General features: G+C 45.1%; 2 protein-coding genes and 2 non-coding genes across 8 annotated transcripts; 3 read left to right on the top strand and 1 right to left on the bottom strand.

Annotated features, from left to right (window-relative positions):
- Nucleotides 1-1,852: 1,852 nt before the first annotated feature.
- nop56 (NOP56 ribonucleoprotein homolog) lies at nucleotides 1,853-7,376 on the top strand. The gene is made up of 12 exons (XM_088309945.1): nucleotides 1,853-1,976; nucleotides 3,449-3,538; nucleotides 3,612-3,726; nucleotides 4,052-4,216; nucleotides 4,407-4,605; nucleotides 4,701-4,888; nucleotides 5,143-5,294; nucleotides 5,479-5,579; nucleotides 5,928-6,076; nucleotides 6,271-6,392; nucleotides 6,569-6,676; nucleotides 6,933-7,376. The coding sequence occupies exons 1-12, from the start codon at nucleotides 1,974-1,976 to the stop codon at nucleotides 7,206-7,208; spliced, it is 1,668 nt and encodes a 555-aa protein (XP_088166071.1). The 5' UTR covers nucleotides 1,853-1,973; the 3' UTR covers nucleotides 7,209-7,376.
- On the top strand, nucleotides 4,946-5,065 carry LOC148326662 (small nucleolar RNA SNORA26). The gene has a single exon (XR_015846033.1). It is a non-coding gene; the product is annotated as a small nucleolar RNA SNORA26 (small nucleolar RNA).
- LOC148326663 (small nucleolar RNA SNORD57) lies at nucleotides 6,434-6,500 on the top strand. Its single transcript, XR_015846032.1, has one exon. It is a non-coding gene; the product is annotated as a small nucleolar RNA SNORD57 (small nucleolar RNA).
- A 2,710-nt stretch (nucleotides 7,377-10,086) lies between the features above and the next one.
- On the bottom strand, nucleotides 10,087-21,111 carry ubap2a (ubiquitin associated protein 2a). Of its 5 annotated transcripts, none has more exons than XM_088308790.1 (27): nucleotides 20,962-21,111; nucleotides 19,314-19,451; nucleotides 18,859-18,936; nucleotides 18,354-18,464; nucleotides 18,067-18,229; nucleotides 17,907-17,987; nucleotides 17,760-17,823; nucleotides 17,091-17,188; nucleotides 16,959-17,011; nucleotides 16,776-16,846; nucleotides 16,343-16,526; nucleotides 15,970-16,237; nucleotides 15,586-15,890; nucleotides 15,233-15,465; nucleotides 14,882-15,155; nucleotides 14,685-14,724; nucleotides 14,427-14,604; nucleotides 14,195-14,240; nucleotides 13,714-14,014; nucleotides 13,548-13,639; nucleotides 12,832-12,882; nucleotides 12,668-12,761; nucleotides 11,945-12,364; nucleotides 11,557-11,661; nucleotides 11,408-11,475; nucleotides 11,076-11,267; nucleotides 10,087-10,899 (listed from the first exon to the last, which is right to left on the bottom strand). In XM_088308790.1, exons 2-27 carry the CDS (start codon nucleotides 19,407-19,409, stop codon nucleotides 10,804-10,806), a joined length of 3,762 nt encoding a protein of 1,253 aa, XP_088164916.1. In that variant the 5' UTR covers nucleotides 19,410-19,451; nucleotides 20,962-21,111; the 3' UTR covers nucleotides 10,087-10,803. The 5 variants fall into 5 exon arrangements, with proteins under 5 accessions (XP_088164916.1, XP_088164914.1, XP_088164915.1 ...); XM_088308788.1 differs by having other exon boundaries at nucleotides 16,953-17,011; XM_088308789.1 differs by having other exon boundaries at nucleotides 17,907-17,993.
- Between the last annotated feature and the right edge of the window lies 1 nt (nucleotide 21,112).

Below are 21,112 nucleotides of genomic sequence, written 5' to 3' on the forward strand. Positions count from 1 at the left end.
TTTGTCAATTGACTGAAACAGAAAAGAAAAGGACAAAAGTGTGACATGCTCACGCGGTGTTTGATTCTTGGTCAGTTGGTCCCCGAAGTTCGTTCTACGACAATAAGAGCGTCTTCTGTCTGAATGACCACTTGTTGCCGTCAGCCTTTTATATCAAGGCGCTCTTGATGGCCCAGCTTTTTTACAATCCTTCCTCACATCCGCTCCTCAACAAGCTCCTTCTCAAGCATTCTCATCCAGGCTCCTGGAAACACAGATATCACACAAGGATTAGGCTTTGCTTGATTGATTTATTTATTTATTTTTATCACTCAGTGTACAGGCATGTTGACCTTTGGAGAGGCACACTTGCTTTTTGATCAACTCAATACTGTACTGAAAAAAAATCATTTTACATACCATATCTCGTCGATGTGAAATATGTGTTTTGTGTCCTCGGAGGTGAGCCAGCCATAAATTCTCTGCTTCTAAGAATAAGCCAACACAATGTGACATTTATGACCTGTCAGTGACATAAAATTGCTCACATACATATGCTCCTAAGAAACCTTGCAACGCTCCACAACGCTAATGACGCTTCTCCTCCAATCCACCACTTGACGATGTTCTTGCATGGTGGTGAAATGTTATCAGAACGGCTTTGAATTGTTGAACCACTCTGGAAAAATGGACCATGAAAAATCATCTCCATGGTTGTATTCAAGAACATAAGTTGTGTGCAGACATGAATGAAGCATCAGCATGACGTACAAGCTCTTATTGGATTTTCCCTTCCTGAACGTTATTAGGTACCTGCAGTGCAATTGTGTTTTACCATCTTTCATATTCACTTTTAAAAATACATCATGTTTTTTTATGTATTTAATTAGTTACTTTTCTACATGTAGCACGAAATTTGAGGGATGCAAATAGAAAATGTATGGGCATACATAAATCATAAATTGCTTTGGGAAGTAAATATTCATGACATTGGCCTGTATCAATAAAAGATCCTTGTGACGTGCAGGCCGAGGCTTCTAAAAATGGCCCTGACCATGCCCAGGGCTAAGATCACGCCTCTCTTCTATTTTTTGTTGTTTTTTTTCATCTCATTTCATTTGTTTTTAATCATAATAGAGTGTGCCAGTCAACCTTACAACTCCAACTATCTGTAAGACACTGATGAGTTTTTCTTTTTATAGTATGTGGCTAATCTTGTTCTTGACCAGCAAGCAGCGCAGCTAACAAAGCTAGAATGTACTCTTGGGCAAGAAAAATATAACAGTGACATTGATTTGCAACCTTGTTACTCGAATTACAGAAATACTCAATTATAATTACTATTCAAATAAAAATGTAATATTTATTTGTGAAATATGTATTTTGCATTTTTTTTTAAATATAGTGGGTATAGAGCTGAAACTCACCATGTCATGTTTTTTCACAAAGTACATGTGTTATAATTTGTGTTCTAATTTACTGCAAATTTATATTATACCCGATGGAAAGTGCTTTGTCACAGCTCCAGCTGTTGTGAAATGCGCTGTATAAATAAAGTTGTGTTGCTTTGTAATATCTTTGTAATATGTGTACCCCTTTGGCGGAAATGGCTTGCTGTCTTTGACGACGTAATGGATGAAAAACAAAAAATCAATTTTTATAGGTTTCCTCACGCAGTGATTGTTTTGGGGGTACAATACGAGGATTGCACCCCAAATGTTTTTTTTTCAAGTATTTGTTCTTTAAATTAGGGACTGAAAGTGAATACATTAAATATTTCGAAAAAGTAAAGTGCACCGCCTGGTTGTTGTTTTTTATGTCCACTAGATGGCACAAAAAGCAAATCGCCACTTGTTTGCTGTGTCTCGAGATATTTGGTGATCTCGCGGTATTCTCACCCTTAGGTGTCACGTAGAAGGGTGACTGTGCTGTCTTTTTACCGAAGGACGCGCACTAGACTGCACACGAACTGTGTGCTGCTCGGATTCGTCATCATGGTAGGAAAGCAAGTTTGGCTTACGTACGACTTGGCTACAAATGTAGTTTTATTGCTCACTACTGGTGTGCGCTTACAGCTTTTCATGTTGTTTTCGCACAAATCGTCGTTTCCATGTGTTTTTTTTCCGAAAGCCCGTTCAAGGCCTTTTCTCTGAGCTAAGTTGTTAGCCACCCATGCGGCTAACATCGTTCGGCGTAAATGTGAGTCACGTCGCTTTCACGCAAAATCTTACTGCCGCCGAAGTTAAATGAGCACATGTTCGTGTTGTAATGCACAACAAAGCGTTTAAGACGCGCCGCCATCGGAAAATGAGGAGTATAAACTTTGTGATTCGCATGCATTCGCTAGTAGCAGCTCGTTTGCACACGTGGTGACCTGGCTAACACGTGCACAGACACTTATGTGGTAGCAAAGAGCAAATGTTGGACTCTCGTGCATATTTACAGTTATTGCTTTCCATATTCTTAAATTAGGCTCCCTTTTGCAGCATGTCTGAGCTGTAGCGCACGCTTTCGCTGTCGTTTAACATAATCTTTGTGGCGCACCTTTGAAATACAAGATAAATCCACAGTTCTTTAGAGTCCTCAAATGTATTTGATCAATCGATGAAAAACGACAAAATCCCGACATTAAAGCAGAATGATGATTAAAATATGTAAATACACATTTCAAGTTAAAAGCTCGAAGATAAATGGTACTAAAGGACAATTATTTTATTTTTATTCTTTTTGTGGAAATGCAGCAGGTTCGTTTTTCAGCCTTCGTAGTCTGCTTAGAATAAAATTGCAAATAACAGCGAAAAGCCAATAGAAAGATACGGTTTGATTTTTGCCGTTGCTTGCAAAGTCATGTGGCTATTAAGAAGTTGCCCAAACCTATTCGTGTTTTGCTTGTTAGCTATTCAAGGCCACTCGGTTTTATTCATGTGTGGTATTTTGTCAAAATTGTTGAATTTGAAACCCACACTGTGCATTTAGTAATAAATTCACATTTCCTACTAAAACCGAGCTGGCTGCATAAAACACTCGCCCGGGGTTATTGTTCGAGGTATCCAGAGGCAATATTTGTTTGATATCTGCTCCAAAAAAGTGTCTGATTTAATCGGCGCAATCCAAAATGTACAATACAAGTACTCCTGACACACAGTCCATTCCAGAGTTATTTTAATTAATTTTGCATTTATTTTAAGTGCAGTACATTCTCATGTTTGATGTTGAATTTATGTGACCCAAATGTTTGGGATACAGGTGTCCTCTATTTTCTTCCTACCTAGCGGTGCTGACTATTTGTTTTAAAAGTACACCTTGATCTTACAATTTATACTAAAAAATGAATACAAGTGTGTTTCACACCCGCGAGTATCGTATCGTACAGTAATCCTGGCCTTCCTAACGGAAGTGAAAAAAGTTGTATTGTGGCTTCCTTAGTTATTGAAATTTATCAGTGATGAAATAATTTCAATCTGTTTAGGTGCTGTTGCATGTGTTGTTCGAGCATGCGTCCGGCTACGCGTTGTTTGCCGTCAGAGAGGTGGAGGAGATTGGCGCGCTGCTGCCTCAGGTGAGTTTGAGGACCTCAGCGCTGCTTGCTTCGGCATTGTTGTGGAAGGCTAATGGCCGAGTGTACGTTTCAGGTGGAGCAGAGTGTGCAGAGTCTGGCAAAATTCAACAATATGGTGAGCCTGGCCGCCTTTTTCCCTTTCAAGTCGGCACAATCTGCCCTGGAGAACATAAATGCCGTTTCTGAAGGTGAGTTTTTTTTTTTCTTGGAGTTTATTCAAATGAATTAATTGATTGTGCCATATTTCTCCCATCTGTTATTTACTCATTGAATTTTTTTTACTGCCCTCAGATGTGGTGATGTTTTCAAATCTGTCAATCCACTGAATGACTGTGATGACAGCCTTATTTTAAACCTGAACATCTGACAGTAGACTTTTCTGTGTGTTTTGTTGAGCCGTGTTAGACTTCCGACTTGTGGTCACTTGAATTTTGTCTGCGCAATAGTCTCGAGTGCCGGGCCTTCGACTTTCATTTCTTTCGACAACCTTAAAATGGTCGTTCCCTTTTTCAGGTGTGGTTCATGCTGACCTCAAGTTGTTCCTTGAGACAAACGTTCCTCAATCTCGGAAGAAGAAAGCTACATTGGGAGTCGGCGATGCCAAAATCGGTGCTGCCCTACAAGAAGAATTTGGGTTCTCCATCCAAACAGGCGGCGCCGTTGCAGAATTAATGAGAGGTTTGTGTTTTGTTTCCGCCTTTCGCTGCGCATTGTGCGACACGCTTGCGCGGGGTCTCTTTATGATGCGACTTGATGATCCTGACACTCATGAAGGTTCATACTGAAAATCTGAAGGGCCGGCTGCTCGCACGGGTGACCTGCTCCTGAAAAGTGACGCAATCTGACCTGACCTGTCCTGTCCTGCCAGGTATTCGCCTTCACTTCCACTTGCTGGTGAAGGGCCTGACGGCGGTGGCGGCCTCCAAAGCCCAGCTGGGTTTGGGCCACAGCTACTCGCGAGCCAAAGTCAAATTTAACGTCAACCGGGCAGACAACATGATCATCCAGTCGATTGCGCTGTTAGATCAGCTCGACAAGGACATTAACACCTTCTCCATGCGTGTCCGGTAAGCGAAACATTTTGTCTTTTGTTGAAATTTGATTTTAGTCTAAATTTGGTTGTACAAAATTTGTCGTGGGTGATCGTTCCTGTGCGGTTCAGCGAATGGTACGGTTACCACTTCCCCGAGCTGGTGAGGATCGTGCCGGACAACTCGATGTACTGCCGCCTGACTCGACTCATCGGCAATCGGAAGGAGTTGACGGACGAGAGTGTGGAGAGCCTGGAGGAGGTGGTTATGGACAACGCCAAGGCGCAGGCCATCCTCGATGCGTCCCGCTCCTCCATGGGTTGGTCTTGTCGTGTCGCGTTGAAGTCATGTGATGTTTGCAAACCACGCCCCTTTTTTGCGCATCTCAGACCAACAAGTGTCTTTGGTGGTTAACACAGGGGGGTAGACAAAATCTCTCATAAACCTGTAGTGGAGGCTGTCATCCTCGCTGCGGATCCTGTCGGGAGAAACACGGAGTCATGGCCGTTTTCTGCTTGACGACTGCTGTAGAAAACGATCACAGGACTTTTTTTTTTTTCCGTGTGCACGCAGGTATGGACATCTCACCCATCGACCTGATCAACATCGAGAGGTTCTCCAGTCGGGTGGTGTCTCTGGCGGCGTATCGTCTGGAGATGCAAGAGTATCTGCGCTCAAAGATGGGCCAAGTAGCTCCCAACCTGGCCGCGTTGATCGGAGAAGTGGTGAGCGCCGTTTTGTTTTGCTCGTTTGAACGGGACCGATGATGTTTGACCAATAATCTGTCAATCCTCTGACTCGCTGTGAGGAGAAACTTCTGGTGCTGATGGTCCGATTTTTGGCTTGTTGGGGATTCTATTTCTGAAGACGGCTGCTTCCAAATATGCAGTTTTGTTTTTCCCCCTCCAGGTGGGCGCTCGTCTGATCTCCCACGCCGGCAGTCTAACCAACCTGGCGAAGTACCCCGCCTCCACCGTCCAGATCCTGGGAGCGGAGAAGGCCCTGTTCAGGTACTGGGGCGCCCCATCCCTGCCGGGGAGAGCTGTGGTTGCCGTGATGGCAGGGCTGGGCCGGAGCAGAGCGGGGTGACCTGAGAAGACCGTCGGTCTTGTCCTGGGGTGATCCCCGCTCCCCCATTGCATCCCAAAGTCTGAGCAACCACGCGCAGCGCTGAGATAGATGACAGGAAAATGGTTAGAGGAGCAAATTGATACTTCGGTCATACGACTTGCTGCACATTTTTTTTTTTCTTAAACTAGTCATAGTAGCGCAGTACTTGTCAAAACGAACGTGTGCCTTGCAGTCTTGTTTTCATGTTAACCCCTCCCGAGTGTGAATGCAGCTTTCATCTCGCACAGAGCCCTCAAGACTCGCGGCAACACGCCCAAGTACGGCCTCATCTTCCACTCGACCTTCATCGGCCGCGCTGCCGCCAAGAACAAGGGCCGCATCTCCAGATATCTGGCCAACAAGTGCACCATTGCGTCGCGCATCGACTGCTTCTCCGGTGAGACGTCATAATGCCCGTTGACGCGTCTCCTTCGGGTTTAGCTGTGATGCTCCAATTTTTCGTCAACAGCATTCATCCTTCGGGTTGATGTTGAGAAATGATTTCCTGAGCTCTGACATGACTGTCGCTTGTGTTTCTGGACCTCTGCTGCGTCCGACTCGGTTTAATTTCTGGCTTTTGACTCTTTTCAGAATTGCCCTCCAGCGTGTTTGGAGACAAACTGCGCGAACAGGTGGAGGAGCGATTGTCTTTTTACGAGACGGGCGACCTACCGCGCAAGAATCTTGATGTCATGAAAGAGGCCGTGAAGGAGGTGAGCTGGTCTTCGTTTGCTCACTCTGTTGCAGTTAATGTTGCGTATGATGACTAGGTTGTCCCTGACAATTGCTGAGGGTCAAAACTGATTTAATGAGCCTGATGCAGCATTAATTGTGAAGCTTTCCACAAGTTTGACCCACGTGACGTTGATCGATCGGTGTTCTCTTGCAGGCATCCGATGTTGCTGCTGAGATGAAGCGTAAACAGGAAAAGAAACGTTTGAAGCGAGAAAAGAAGCAAGCGCTTCTTGCAAACGGAAATGCTGACGGTGACGCTGAGGTAATTGAGGACTTCTCCGACAGCGGCTCCGCATGTTTAGCTTTGAGATTTGAGATCTGATCTCCGACCCGTGGTTCTTTCTCAACGTGCGACATGCCAGATTAATCAGACTCCGAACCATTGGCGGGCCCCGAACATTGGGCTTGATCACTGAAGCGAGTCGTACAATTTCAAACGTGTTGTCAGGACAAATGGGTCGCTATCTGGATAGCTTCCTCCAATTAGAAATGGTGAATTGATTGCATCCTCGTTGTAGGTCAATGGAGACTCAGAAACGCCTGGTGGGAAAAAGAAAAAGAAACGTGCAGCCGAGGAAGAGGAGGTCTGTGCTGCGGAGCACGGGGCAGGTGACACTTCCATCAAGAAGAAGAAGAAGCGCAAGTCTGAGGCTGAGGAGGAAACTGCCGTGGTTGAGGAGACTGAAAAGTCAGCCAAGAAGAAGAAACGAAAGACGCAGGCCGTTGAAGATGAGCCAGCGGAAGACATCCCAGAAACGACAACCCCCGAGAAGAAAAAGAAAAAAAAGGAGTAAAAAGTGCCCTGACTCAAGACTGATTATTTTCTTTTTTTTTTGTGTACAGTTTTTTCCCATTTTATTCAAGCAGTTTTTTTTGGGAGTATACAGAGATGCTTTACTTGTGCCTTGAGTTATCTCAAATGTACTTGTACTTATGTAAATAAATTCTCAGTTAAGAAAAAAGTTGTCCTCTTTGCTGCTTTGTGTGCATGGTCAGGGTGATTCCATTAATACATAAAACTAAGAGGAGGACAATGAGCATGCGGTGTTTCTCCTCTCCTACAACAGAACACACTTCTTAATCTTTCTGATTTTCTTTTTACACTCTAGCACCCCTAGCGAATGAGGTCACAAGCACGTATACAACATGAGAGACGAGTGCTAGTTCTTTTTTTCGACTAAGTTACTCCCTTCCGCAGGGGAGGTTTACCTCCGGTGTTTGCTGCAAAATATCAATGAAAAGAAAAATGTTCTTCTTTGTAGATGTGCCCAGTTCGTGTGGCTCCCTTACTAACGCGTCGTATGTCTCTCTTTGCCGACAATGTGATTTGTCTCTCCTCACTTGCCCGATATTACTGCAGTCAGGCCACCCTCCACTGGCAAAAACGAAGTGAAGCCAGCAGCCAATCTTATTTTCAATAATAATACCCGGGGTGGCCTAGTGTGCCCCAGTGCTTGTCTAGCTGCGGGATAACAAAAACTTAATTTTTAATGAATTTTCGAAATCGGTTGCATTGGTCAAATTTGGATATTTCTCCTGCCTTTTATTTTGAAATTCCACATCAGATTTTGATGAAAGTATCTTGGTTGGATAGCAGGCGTGGCCGAGTGTGCCTCAGCAGTAGTCTGGTTGCGGGATAACGAAAACTTAATTTTTAATTATTTTTTATTAAATCAGTTGTAATGTCAGCCATTGATCTATAGTTAACATTGATTTCTCTTTCTATCTCGATTCATAACATTTCTTGGTGCAATTCTAAGTCAGTTTGCGTCCCCCCTGGTTGAATATAGAAGTTTAATAACATTATTTTAAATCCAAACCACTGACGTGCATACTTGAGTTTCACAACTTTTATTTGGAAGGTGGCCATCAACAAGCCCTTTCGGCGCATTACCGTAATGCACCGTGTTGAACAGTATTGAAAATAGGAGTGGCGGTTGGCTTGACTTCGTTTTTGCGAGTGGAGGCTGGCCTGACTGCAGTCGTATACTGTACGTTGCGCAAAAGCCAAAAAGTAAGCGAGGACACAAAATGTCGCCTTATATGTAAAAACTGACATCAATAGTCTCCAAAATTGATGTTGACATCTTGCGTTGTGCTCACACCAATTTCTGAAAATATTAGAATGGTCGCTCTAGTTTGACGGATTTACAGCGTTTTTCCTCTACTTGCCTCCACACGAAAAGACGAAGTCAAGCCAGCTGCCACTTTAATTTTTAATGTGCATCACGGTGCATTGCGGTAACGGCCGAACGCGAGCGGCGTTCGCCACCTTCAAAATAAAAGCGAAACAAACTATTGCACGCACGTCAGTAGTTTGGATTTCAAATGTTACCAAATGACTTGTCTGCGGACAAGCAACCAGGAGTTCACCCAAGGGAAATGCAAACTCTCTCAGATTTAAAGTAAGAAACTGTCGCATTATACATTATAATGTGAATCCAACAGACGACACGAAGTCATACGCATTCCAGCAAGTTACTACTTTATTTGTTTTTCTCAACCCTATTTCCCGACTCCTATTTCCGGCCTTTAAAATAAAAGCAACACAGCAAAACATTACACAACAGAAACATTCTGAATTCAGATAGAAAGAGATACTCATGTTAACTGTGAATCAATGACTTACTCGTTAAAAATTCAGTTTTCATTATCCCAAAACCAAACCTGTGCTGAGGAATTCCAGGCCAACCCAAGTATCCCAAAAAGTACTTTCATTAAAATCTGATGTGGCATTTCAAAATAAAAGACCAAGAAATCTAAATTTTCCACCCTCTCCCCTAAAGTGCCGCCACTATACATGGCCATTAAAAAATAAAATAAATTGAAAATTTCTATATGGTAATTTCTTAAAAAAAATAAACTAAAATAAGCCCCTGACCTTAAACGGTTATTTCTTGGGAAAAAAAGAAGCACCTTAATCTCCAGCACTGGTCTGGTTTCGGGATAATGAAAACTGATTTTGTAATGATTTTTTCAAGCATTTGTAATGTCAGTCATTAATGCAAAGTTAACATTAATTTCAATTCAGAACGTTTCTTATTCGAATTCTTAGTTTGAGTTTCCTCTGGGTGAACTCGTGATTGCATGTCCGCAGAGAAGTTTAATAACATTATTTTAAATCCAAACCACTGATGTCCATGCTTGAGTTAGTTTTTATTTTGAAGGTAGCCAACGGCGTCTGTGTTTTTTTTCCCAAAAAGTTTCGTCCTCAATTCATAAAGAGGGCATCAGTCCGGGACGAAGGAGGTCCGTTTATTTTGAAAAATGACCGGCTTCTCTGTTATACAAATCTACGGAGGACGGAATACTGACCGTCAAAAGAGTGCCCATCTATGCCAAAAACGTTCGTTTTGAATGGGTCATTTTAGAAAGTCTTGCCAGGCTTGTTTGGAATCGAGGTTTGGAAACGGCTGATGACTTTGCAGGATTGCATTGTTTAGGATTTTAGGGCACAGCTTTGAGTCTGTGGGGAATTGGGACAAGTCTTAGTAGCACAGTACAACAGAAAATGTGTTTTTAGAGTTGGAGTTCTGGGAGTGTGATTATTTATTTGTTTTCAAATCACACTTAAAAAGTCTGTGACTGAACCACCTCACGTAAAACATCAATGCGAGCTAGAGTGATTTTTCAGTCTAATGGTACGGGACAACCCACGAAGACCACAGTCACTCAAACAGTATACATTTTAATCTGGACAAGGATTAAACCAATGTTAAAATGACATCAAGGCCTGGCTGATGAGCAGCCAACTAGTAGAAGTTGAGGAATGACAGACAGATGAGGGAAAACTGCAGGGGGGAAAAAGAAAAAGAAAACTCAAGCTTTCAACTCAAGTCACACTTCAAATAAGGATTCACAGATGCAGGAGACCAAAATTACTTCTAAAAAAAAAAAAAAAAAAAAAAATTCTAAAATTTTTTTTTTTAAAAATGAAAATGATGCTTAGAATCTATGTACATCGTTCTCAGTTCATGTATGCATACAAAAAGGAATCTACATCACATGATGCTTGTGTTCAAGTATTTTCACCAACTTCATGATTTAGCATTCTCATTCCACTTTTTTCTTTTAAATAAAATGCCCTTCAAAATAAAAAACAAAATGCAGAAAACCACATTTTATGTTCTACTAATACATATATACTGTATAAATACATACATAAATATATTTTACATACAACAGACATAAATTTGAAAAGGGGATATACAGAGCAAAGGAGAGGCGGCGGTAGTGTGTTTTAGCTTGTGTTGAAAAATGGTTTGTCCCCGTTATTTTATCAGTCAGATGCATGAGTGTGGTGCATGCACGCTCACGCACACACCACACGCACACGCAGGCACGTGCACGCACGCACACACGCATACACACAAAGAAAGCTTAGCAACTTCAGTTCGCCCAGTAGGGGGAGCTGCCATAGCTGGACTTATTGACTTGGCTCTTCTGCTGCAGGCTGCTGGACTGTCCACGCTGACCTGGGCCGCCCTAAACACAGAAAAAAGGGACAACACACACATTAGCACATTGTGTGTGTGTGTGTTGCGGTTAAGATGACTCCCACGACAGATGGTCCTATCAGTGATTTAATGTGCTCTTTTCACCTATCGCGAGGGGGTCAGGGACGGACGGATCCCAGGGGTTGACCTCAGTGCAAGTGTTACCTGTCCATCCTGGGCGAGATGGTGGTGCAGCAGCTGTGAGTGTGGTTGCTGGTGAGGCAGGATGTGAAGGAAGGGCGCCGGTGCATAACCTCCAGGGGCTGCCCCAGGATTCAAGGGTCCTGGACCCCCCAGTGCAGATGGCAGGCTGAAGGGAGGGGGGGTCCCTGCATGGAAACCCTGCTTATCAAAAGACTACAGGGTGAAGGAAACAAAACAAATTCACCTCGTTAGCAGGCTTAAAATAGTTGTGAAGTCTCATTCTGTTTTTTTTTTATTTTGTTATTTTATTTTTTTTAATTTAGTTTGAATTAGATGCTTAGTTTGTGGCTCACCTGGGTCTTATTGTAAACACTTCCGCTGATGTCTGGCACGCCGGAGTTACTGGATGTCACTGAAACGCCTGCAAATGCAGCCACAAACGTGATAAAGACAATATGCCAAAATATGTTGATGTGTTTCTAAACCCGGGAATGTGTCCTACCTTTCCCAGGCCCGCTAGCAGCAGATTTGGCTTGTGCCTGAGACGAGGAATTGTAGCCTTTACTGTAGTCCACTCCAGCCGGTCCGGCGGTCAGCTCCTCGTACCCTGCAAAGGAAAGCACCAACCGTATGTATGAAGGCTGAAGGATTTTGAAAAATAATCAAATTGTGATCAATCGCCATCTGTGGCTACACCGCTTCAACTTTTCATGAAACAATGAGATGTAAACATTCACTATATGGAATAGACATATGAAAACTAAATGAAAAAAGAACTCTGAAAATTCTATCGCAATGGCGATTGGAATTTGATATTCAGCTAAGCCACGCAGTGTCGAGCGGTACCTTAAATTTTGCGTGTCCGACCACAAACGGGAACAATCACTGACCTGAGCTGAAGGTGTGCTGGCCGTAGCCACTGGGCTGCTGTTGCGTCTGCTGCTGGAACGGGCTGGCGGACGGGTTCCCCAGGCTGAGGCCGATGCTGTGCTGCTTGGCCGAGGCTGGTCCCGGACCCCCCGGAGGAACAAACATGGTGGGGCCGTACTGGAAGGCGGCGGCGCTCGGTACGGCGCCGGGCACGCCGGCGTAGTAAGGCAGCCCTGTGTAGCTGTAGCCTGGAGGCAGGAAGGCCTGCTGACTGCTGTGGTGCTGCGGCTGGCCCTGCGGCTGAGGCTGGGCCTGAGGCGGCTGAGGCTGGCTCGGGCTCAGGCCTTGGTTCTGGCCCTGCGGGGGCGGCTGCTGAGCTGCCAGGCTTGTGGGTGGTGCTGGGGAGGTGGAGTCATTCCTTCCGAACTTGGTGACTTCACCTGCACAACCAGACACAAGTGCACCGATATCACCGTTGACGTTCACGGAACAAAAAGTCGATCAACACGAAGCACGGACGACATGGAATGACAAATGCGATGACACATCGTTTAGTTGCACTGGATTGACTCGTCAACCTGTTGATTTAAACGGGGGTCATTTCTGATTCCATGCAATTTTTTTTTTTCTCCATATCCCAACGATGCCACTTTGGAGCCATTGTGTCACTTGAAGCACTTGGGAGTCATCCGGTATTTGACGAGCTTCAAAGTGGCCCGGGAGCACCAAGGAGCTCCTCCTACCTGAGTAAGGGTTGTTGGCGAGGCCCCCGTCTCTGCTCGACAGAGTGGCAGTGGGGCCGGGGAATGTGATTCCATAGTAATCCTGCAGGGAGGGCTGAGGGCACAAAACAAGATTGGCACCTGCTCCAAGTCAACAACTCAAGTCAAGACGATTTAAGGCTCACCATTGGTAGTCGGGACTGGAGCATATGGAGATCCTCATAGCCATAAATCTGCTGCAGTCAAACAAACGCTTGTTTCATTTGCAGAATCATCCACTGATTTTGTATTTGGAGTGTACATGAGAGGTAAAATGACATCTCAGAATATATTATACCACTCAAAACTACTTTAAGTGAAAATCTGCAATCCAGATGGGCCATGTCAAAAATATTTTTGGGGAATATTTTTTATTTTTTTTTTACCCCTCCCACATGAGATTCTATTTAAACCTCCTTTTAAAAACACATTGTTAACATTTCATCGCAAGCATAAAACAGGCGTACGTGAGATGTGTGCTTTTAAGGTGACATCAGTGAGTGCGCACGTGAGTGGCACCAAGCGAGATGTGGCCTACAGCAGCGCTTGTGCGGGTTTTGTGTTTTACTCTTCTGCATCGTCTGCAACCGCGGCTCTCCTCTTCCACATTCAGAGGCATTACAGCAAGTACACGGGAAACACGCAATCAAAAAATGCATGTTTCTAGTACAGGTTTTAAAGTAGACTTGTAGTGTTTTTTACAGTCAAAATGAAAACAACAGTGTGTGTGTGTGAGACTTTCACTTGAATTCCAACTTTTTCCCCTTTATGTTCCTTTTCAAAATGTTGTTTATTGATATTTTACGATGCTATGTTATTGTATTATTTTTGCTGTATCTGAAAAGTGTACAGTGACACTTACTGGGTATGCTGGGAGCAGTCCCCCCGGACCCATGATATACTGGTTCGGCAGCAGAGGAGGAACGCCTTGGGACAGGTTGGGTGGGGCTTTCGCTGTTCACGCAATGACAACATACATGACGCAAACGACGACCACAAACACGTTTTTTTTCCCGTTCCTAGCTTACCGGTGGAGGAGGAGAGCAAGGCTGCGTTCCTCGGTCCCGAGAGGTTGGATGTGCCGGTAGCTCCATTGGAGCCGAGTCCTAGCGCCGAGTTGGTGGCAGCAGAGTGGAGGCCGCCGACGCTGCTGCTCAAATTGTTGTTGGCAATGTTGGACATGCTAGCCAGGTGGCTGATGCCGCCGCCGCTGCTACTGCTGCTGCTGTTGTGGGCTGAGTGAAGCGCTGATGGAGGAGCTTGTGACAACGAGTAGGACGCTGAGGAAGGAGCGAGCGAGCTCACGCTGCTGCTGTCGACGCTTGTGTACTGAGGAGCGACACAAAGTCAAATTTAGCAAAAGCATTTTTGTTGCTGCATGCCTTTAGCTGAGCTCCCACAAATTCCGACCGTGTTTTCACATTCTAACAATTTCAAGACAATGTCCCAAATATAATCAAGATGAAACCAAAGAGCCTCCTGAAAACAGATGGTGCTAAATGTACTTACAGTGAGAGAACTGGAGCCAAGAGCTGAGGAATGATTGTTGACATGGCTGCAGACACAAAGCAAGAGCAGAATTGTACAAAGTAAATATGTCGTTCACACATTTTGTATTTGTCCGGTAATAAAATGTCAGCGCAACAAATTTCATTCCACTTTTGCCAACCGGTAAGATCGTTTGTTGACGTTCTGTTTGCATCCGAGCCATAGCGGGTCCTGTCATGCGTGTGCGTGTCACCTGTTGAGAGCGCTGAGCTGGCCGGCTGAGGGAAGCTCCTGCGCCAAGCTGGAGAGCGTGCCGGAGCTCTGTGCAGGCAGCGTGGGCGGGGCTAAGTGGGAGGAGGGTGTGGGAGCGCAGTTGGTGTTGGCGTTAAGAGACGGAGAGTCAGGCTTTGGTGTGGAGGATGCTGAGGAAACTGAGCAGAGTACGACGGCGCTTACATAAAACAAACTGATTGCGTCTACTCATGTAACTAGTGCAACGTAACAAACGTACTGTCTAAAGCTGCAGAGGTCCGTACTCCATTAAGTCCATTCTAGCATAGGAACAAAAAAAATTTAAAACATTGTAAACATATTCCAACAGACAAAATAAAATTGCAAAATAGTTGGACTGCAATACAACTGGGGATGATTGTACGAATTCAAGCAAGTAGAAGCAATGCTAAACTTGTCTTTGTGATTTCTCCTCACCATAACTGGAGTTTCTTTGCTTTGAGAGAAGGCCAGTCGTGCTTGAGGAGGCAAGGAGCCCTCATAGCTTCCTCCCACCGAGGAGAAGTTGGGTACGGAACAGGACGAGATGGTAGATGTGGTCAGCGACGACGAGGGGGGAGCGCTGGAGCTGGCGGGCCCCAGCGACGCCGGCGTGAGACTGGGGAGCGCCGCCGAGGACGAGTGATACACCGGCGCAGACGACGACAGGGGCAGAGGGAGGTCGACGGAGAGAGCACTTCCCAGCGACTCTCTGCAAGACGAGCAAAAGGAATCCGTTTGATGCACTTTCAGAAAATGGGCTTCTACAACAAAGACGTGCAACATTACCCGAGAGGTTTGGAGTACATGCTCGTCTGACTCTGAGACTGAGTCCCTGGTCCTGACAAAGGCGTGACGGGACCAGGGGCCGGAGTGGCGTCCCTGGACGCTGCACTGAGAGCGCCGTCCACAACTCCAAACTCTGGTAAAGCAGACTCTGAGCCAAAGTCCAGCGCTCCAAACTGAAGGTTTAGACCCGGGACGTCTGTGGAGCCGGGCATTTCGACTGCCGTGGAGGGGATCTGTCCAAAGAAAGAAGTTGACACACACTCTCGTACATCAAAGTCAAACTGAACTTTGTTGTCCAAACGTTGTGTGAATTGCATTGTCCCAGGGTGACGAAGGGTCGCCAACGACTTTACCTTAGAAGTCGGAGGTATCCTTCGTTTTTGAGCTTTGAGTTGCGCCCGCTGCTGCTGCGGCGTCCCGCAGCCCTGAGCCTCCAGCCCAGCGCCGGTGGCCGAATGTTTGGGACCAGCAGCCGCCATCGCCGGGCCCGCCTGCGCCGACGCGCTGCCGTGCTGGGGAGCAGACGAGACAGACGCAGTGGCGGCTTGTGGCTGAGATGGTGGACTGGGCTGACGTGCCAGCGGCAAGGAGGGGCCAGCGTGCCTCTGAATGAGCTGACTCAGCACAAGCGAAGGTTCTGGCTGGAGGCCAAACTCACCTACGGATAAACCCAAACACACAATGAGGCCAACTGGTACACAAATGCGCTACCGAAGGCGTTTGGCACGAATACTTACGGCTGAACTGCGAGGACAGTGCGGTGGTGTTGGATTCTGGCGCTTTCATGTCCCAACTGGAGGAAGACGGCGGAGGTACAGGTGCCCCCAGGCTTGGCAGGCGGCCAATTGAAGGGTTGCCTTGGGTGCTGGCAGGATGTGCCACCTGAGACGACGGCAGAGGACCCAAGCCAGGACCTTTAAGCTGTTCCAGTATCTGAGCTCCCGCGCTGGGTGGAGGCCTCTTGGCTTGGCCCAGGTCTCCAAAACCAGCTCCGAGAACGGACGACTGGCACAGGTAAAAGTAGGAAGTTTGTCTTTTGTGGTGTGTGTTGAACGTTGATGGTTTAATCAACGAGAAGAAGAGTTGATGTTTTTTTTTTCTTCTTCATACCAGTGCAGCATGAGCATAGCTGGTGCCGCCAGTGGTGCCGCGGCTGGAGGGAGGCTGATGTTGCTGCTGAGCTGGCTGGTGGTGGTGAGAGTTGGTGAAGACCAAACTCTGCGAGGAGGACGAGGAGGAAGGCGCTTCTCTTCCACCGACCGCAGGCTTCTGCAGCAGAGAGGCGAGGTCCAGGCTACAAAACGACAATCACACCAGTTCAAAACGCTTCATTCATTTAGCCATTTTATGAACAGCAGGAGAACGACAGACAAACGCAGCTGACTTTAGACCCAGAGGAGGCTACACCTTGGATTGGTCGCCAGCCAAGATAAAAAGAAAAACTTTTACAGATAGCCTTCCATGCCTATTTTTAGAATGCGCGGGTGGCTGCGCCATCATTCAAATGAAATGATTTCAAAATTCTCACAAGTCAGGTTTTCACCTTTGGCCAGAAGTGATATGATTCTCAGCAGGAGGTGCGCATGAGGAGGTGAAGACTTTGGTCTCCGAGAGCTGGAGTAAAACAAAAATGCACAAAAAAAAGAAAAGAAAAAAAGGGGAACGAATATGAAGGAAACTCCAGTCGTTTTACTTGTAGACTTTTCATGAGATGACTCACACTAACATCCTCACTCCAGTCCTCGGGTCCGTAGTCTTCGACCGGGTTCCGCCAGTTCGCTGAAGAATCGTAAACAAGATGTCAATGAAGTGAAAGAAAGTTTCGAACATCAAACACAGTCCACGACGAGTCACTAACCCATCTCATCTGTATTGTTGTTAGCCGCGGTGTCCCAAGCCTCGCTCGGCGTGGTCCCTGTCGCCGCCTCTGAGGTATAGTCTGCAGGATTGAAGGTTCTGGCAAATAATAAGAATGAATGATGGGACGGATTTGTACTTAGTTCTTTTGATTAAGCGGCAATTCAATCCGATTTAATAGATTACAGTGCATCCAAAAGTACTGACAACAAATTTCAAATGTTATGTTACAGCCCTCTTTTAAAATGGAATAGTCCCCCCCCTCAAAAAATAAACACACAACAACCCATAATGACAAGATGAAAAATGTTGTGTGAATTTGTTTCTAAATGTGTTTTCAATTTTTTTTTCTGCCAAGAAATTACACACAATTCTCACTTCCACGTCTCTCCAGGAATCAGTGAAAATTCAATTTGGAGGTTCATGGCTAAGGCTGTGAATACTTATGTTCATGAGATTTCCGTTTTTCTTAATAAATTGCCCAAAAAAAAAAATCAGTTCTATCACATTTTATGGTAATCTTGAATAAGAAATATTAAATGAATTTTGTGAGCGAGTTGTAGCTACAAAATGTACACGGAGTCAAATATAAGCCAAAACATTTTTGCCTACACTCAATGCAAAAGGATTTGAAGTGAACATTTGCAATGCGGCATGAGTGCCCACATACCCCATGCCTTGGGCTGAGAATCTGCTTGCCGCTGGTCCTCTGCCTCTGCCTCGACCGCCAGAGCCTGCGTAAACATCCGTCACGCATCAGCATCCGCCACTAAACGCATGAGTTGAATGTCTTTTTTTTTTTAAATCCCCGTCTCACCTCGGCCACCTTTTGCCCTCCTTCCCCGATCAGAGCCTTTGTCCACCGGTGTCACCTCCACGCCATTTTCCGCTGGACGAACTGCGCCTAGTGCAAAGACGCACGTTACCTTTCAGGCTACAACGGTGACAGTCAATGAAAACGGATCAAAACAGGATACCCTGTCGGCTTCGATTGGACCCTTTGCCCTTGCGGTTGGATGACACGCGACCCTTGCTAGCCTCCCGCTCGCCTTTCTTCTCCCGGTTCTCCTTGTTCTCCTTGCTTTCTGAAGCACCCTCCTTCACCAGCGGTTTCTTTTTCCCAACGGTCTCCCATGAGGTCTAAACACAAAGCGGAAGCAAAGTCGAACGCTGACACGGAGCAGTTCAGTGCAGGAGAATAACAAATGAGTTTTCATGATTCATTCAAGCTAATGACTGGAAAATTTGCATCGCACAAGCCTACCATGTCCGAGGTGCTTTCCAGGAGGAAGTTGATGGCTCTGCTCACATCCTCGTTGCAGTCATGAAGAGCGACCATACATTCATCCTGGTTCTTGCCAGTAACCTCCATCAGCTGTGGGAAATGCAAAGTAGATTAAATAAAAAAAAATTAAAAAAAAAGTGGTACAAATCTGTTGAAGAAAGGTCAGGGGTTTCTTCCGCATTGACACAAATTGTGGATCAGCCAATTATCAAATTAATAGTCTATGTACACAACACATGTTGTGTTGTGATTGCGCTCGTCGTGCAGTGGGCAAAGTCATCGGGTGTCCGTATTGATCACCTCTTGCCAATATGCCATCGAGGGTGCAAAGAATTAAAATTGAGCCAGTCATCTAAAACGTTGAATTGCCGTTTTCAAATTTGCTAAATAATGCAGAAAAATCCTGGATCAGAGTGGCAAGTGGAAATGAGTTTGAAAAGAGATTGTCGTGCAAACCCGGACCCACATGACCCAATTTCTGCACCTGATTCACTTTGTCTTCAAAGTCAGCATCATTCTTGTCATAGATCATCTGGGCAAGCCGAATTTGCTCAGCAGTAGCCTGCAACACAAAAACATTGATGAGTTTGTCACGTAACAGTGTTTCTACAGAATCAAAATAAATAAATAACATCGACATCCATATTGCATGGTTTTCCAATATCATGCAGCGTTATATGTATGTATATAGGCCAACAATCGTACTGCATTCATAATTTATACCAAGGGGAAGCAATCAAGTACCAGTGAGAGGAAATCCTGATGTCACTTATTTTGACAGATTTTTAAGAGTTTCTAAACTGGTCTTCTCTTAATATGAAGTATGCAACGTGGATTTGTTGCCAACACTATTTGGGTCACGGATGTTTTGTTTAATAATGTTTGCGAGGTGAGTTGAGTGTGTGGTCCACCGACTTAAGCGTGGTTACAGACTCTCACCTGTTTCTGTTTCTGTGGCTGAGATGTGTGGGAGGCAGCAGGCGGCACTTTTTCACGAGGGCCCCGGGCCTTTTCGCTGCCCAGCGAGCTCATCATATACAGTATATACAAAACTCTGTATGTACAAAATAGAAAAACCTGCCAAGGAAACAAGACAAAAAAGAAAACTCACAAATATGTTCACAAACACTGCTCCAGCATAACAGAACGATGTGTTTGTGCATGAGGGGGATATATTCATGACCACAAATTATTGGTAAGTGTGTGCATTATTTAACAAAATCATTGGTGGAGTACACAGTTGGGCTGGTGATGTAACAGCATTGCTGACAATCTAGGTCAAGAAGGGAGCCCCACTTACAAAAAAAACAAAGAGTGCATGTGTCTCTACAGCAGGAAATAGTGTAGGGACATGCAAACAATACCGTCAAAGTTATTTTCGATGCAAACGACAAATGAGTGTCTTCATGAACAGTTGGTCCATGCCAGATAATGTGCAAGAAACTTCGTGCACAATACTAACGGAATATCAAACTGTGCAAATATGTATGGCCGAAAAGACGACGTAAACATTAAAAATGTCCCCCTGCCCGCTGACAGGAGCTTGTTGAGAACAATAGCAGTGCAGTATACATCAGCCGAGTGACGTCATCCAAGCTGCCTGACACAATTGGCTGCTGAACTGAACAAAGCTAATGCCAAGGAGCTACCTCGATTTAAGTGAGACAAATCGAAGAGATTTATGCAGCAACCACTTTCATTTGCGAAACCAACCAATATCAGGGATTTTATTATTGTCTAGATCCTTACAATAAAGTCCATTCATTTATAGAATAGAATTCAAGAAAAAGATTTCGCTTTTACTGACTTAAACACACGTAAATGAAACACGTACAACAGAAAGAGTTACATTTAAGAGCGTACATCCACATACATCGACAACAATTTCTCAGAACAGATCATTTATTTGAGAAAGCCAAGACAGCAAATATTTAGAGTAATGCTAACATTAGCCGAAACGGATGATGTATTTACATTCCCCGTGTGTGTTAAATAATTTACATTACATTTTGCAGCGGCAACTCGTGTCGTCGTAGTGTCACGGTTAAATAAAAAACAAACAAACTTGATGTTTATGATACTCGGGGCCTCTTTGTCCTCGCTAGCGTGGACTGAGGCAAACATGCTAACATGCTAACACCGAGCAAGGGAGTCTCGGAGGCAGCGGGGGTGAAGCTAACGTTAGCAAATGATGCTACCTAAATCTGGTCCGTGTTGCTCACGATCGACCGTCTAATCAGCTCATTTAAGTGTAGGCCATATCTTCACAAAATGCCATTTTTACAAACACCAGTCACACAAGCATCTCAATTAAGACCATTCGCAAAAAAAGGCAAAAGTGCATCGACCGAAAAGAAGAAGGCCTTTGAGTGGAACACAATCCCATCACGACATTGCTCGCTGGGAAACCAAGACAACAGAAAAATTGCGAAAGACACCGCTCGTAGCCCTGAGGAAGGAAGGAAAATCGCCAACACAGGCGACCGAGTGCGAACGGCGGTTAAACTCGAGAGAAAAATAATAGAACGCCTTGAGAAGTGGTCGGTGAATAAGCGAAAACATGATGAAAAAAATATCATGTTATTACCTGCTAACACGCTTCACTCAGCCAGCAGCAGACAAGGTGGTCACGTGATGAAGGCTACCGAACGTGGATGCTCGTCCGACGTCCTCTGGACACAACTTGTTTTGTTTGTGCTCTTGTTACAAAATCACAATTTTGTCCTGCTCGTGAAAAA

This window comes from Idiotropiscis lumnitzeri, chromosome 11 (genome assembly GCF_059441095.1).
Source record: "Idiotropiscis lumnitzeri isolate Australia: NSW breed Sydney's pygmy pipehorse chromosome 11, RoL_Ilum_1.0, whole genome shotgun sequence".
NCBI classification, from domain to species: Eukaryota; Metazoa; Chordata; class Actinopteri; order Syngnathiformes; family Syngnathidae; genus Idiotropiscis; species Idiotropiscis lumnitzeri.

Bases quoted from the DNA above. Each gene is read 5' to 3' on its own strand.
- nop56 (XM_088309945.1), top strand. The intron at 3,727-4,051 runs GTGAGTTTTTTT...TCCCTTTTTCAG, and splicing joins CATAAATGCCGTTTCTGAAG to GTGTGGTTCATGCTGACCTC. The intron at 4,889-5,142 runs GTTGGTCTTGTC...GTGTGCACGCAG, and splicing joins TGCGTCCCGCTCCTCCATGG to GTATGGACATCTCACCCATC.
- ubap2a (XM_088308786.1), bottom strand. From the start codon at position 19,409: ATGATGAGCTCGCTGGGCAGCGAAAAGGCCCGGGGCCCTCGTGAAAAA. The intron at 14,725-14,881 runs GTGAGGAGAAAT...TTCCTATGCTAG, and splicing joins GCAAAGAAACTCCAGTTATG to AATGGACTTAATGGAGTACG. The intron at 11,268-11,407 runs GTGAGCCACAAA...TTCACCCTGTAG, and splicing joins GTGTTTACAATAAGACCCAG to TCTTTTGATAAGCAGGGTTT.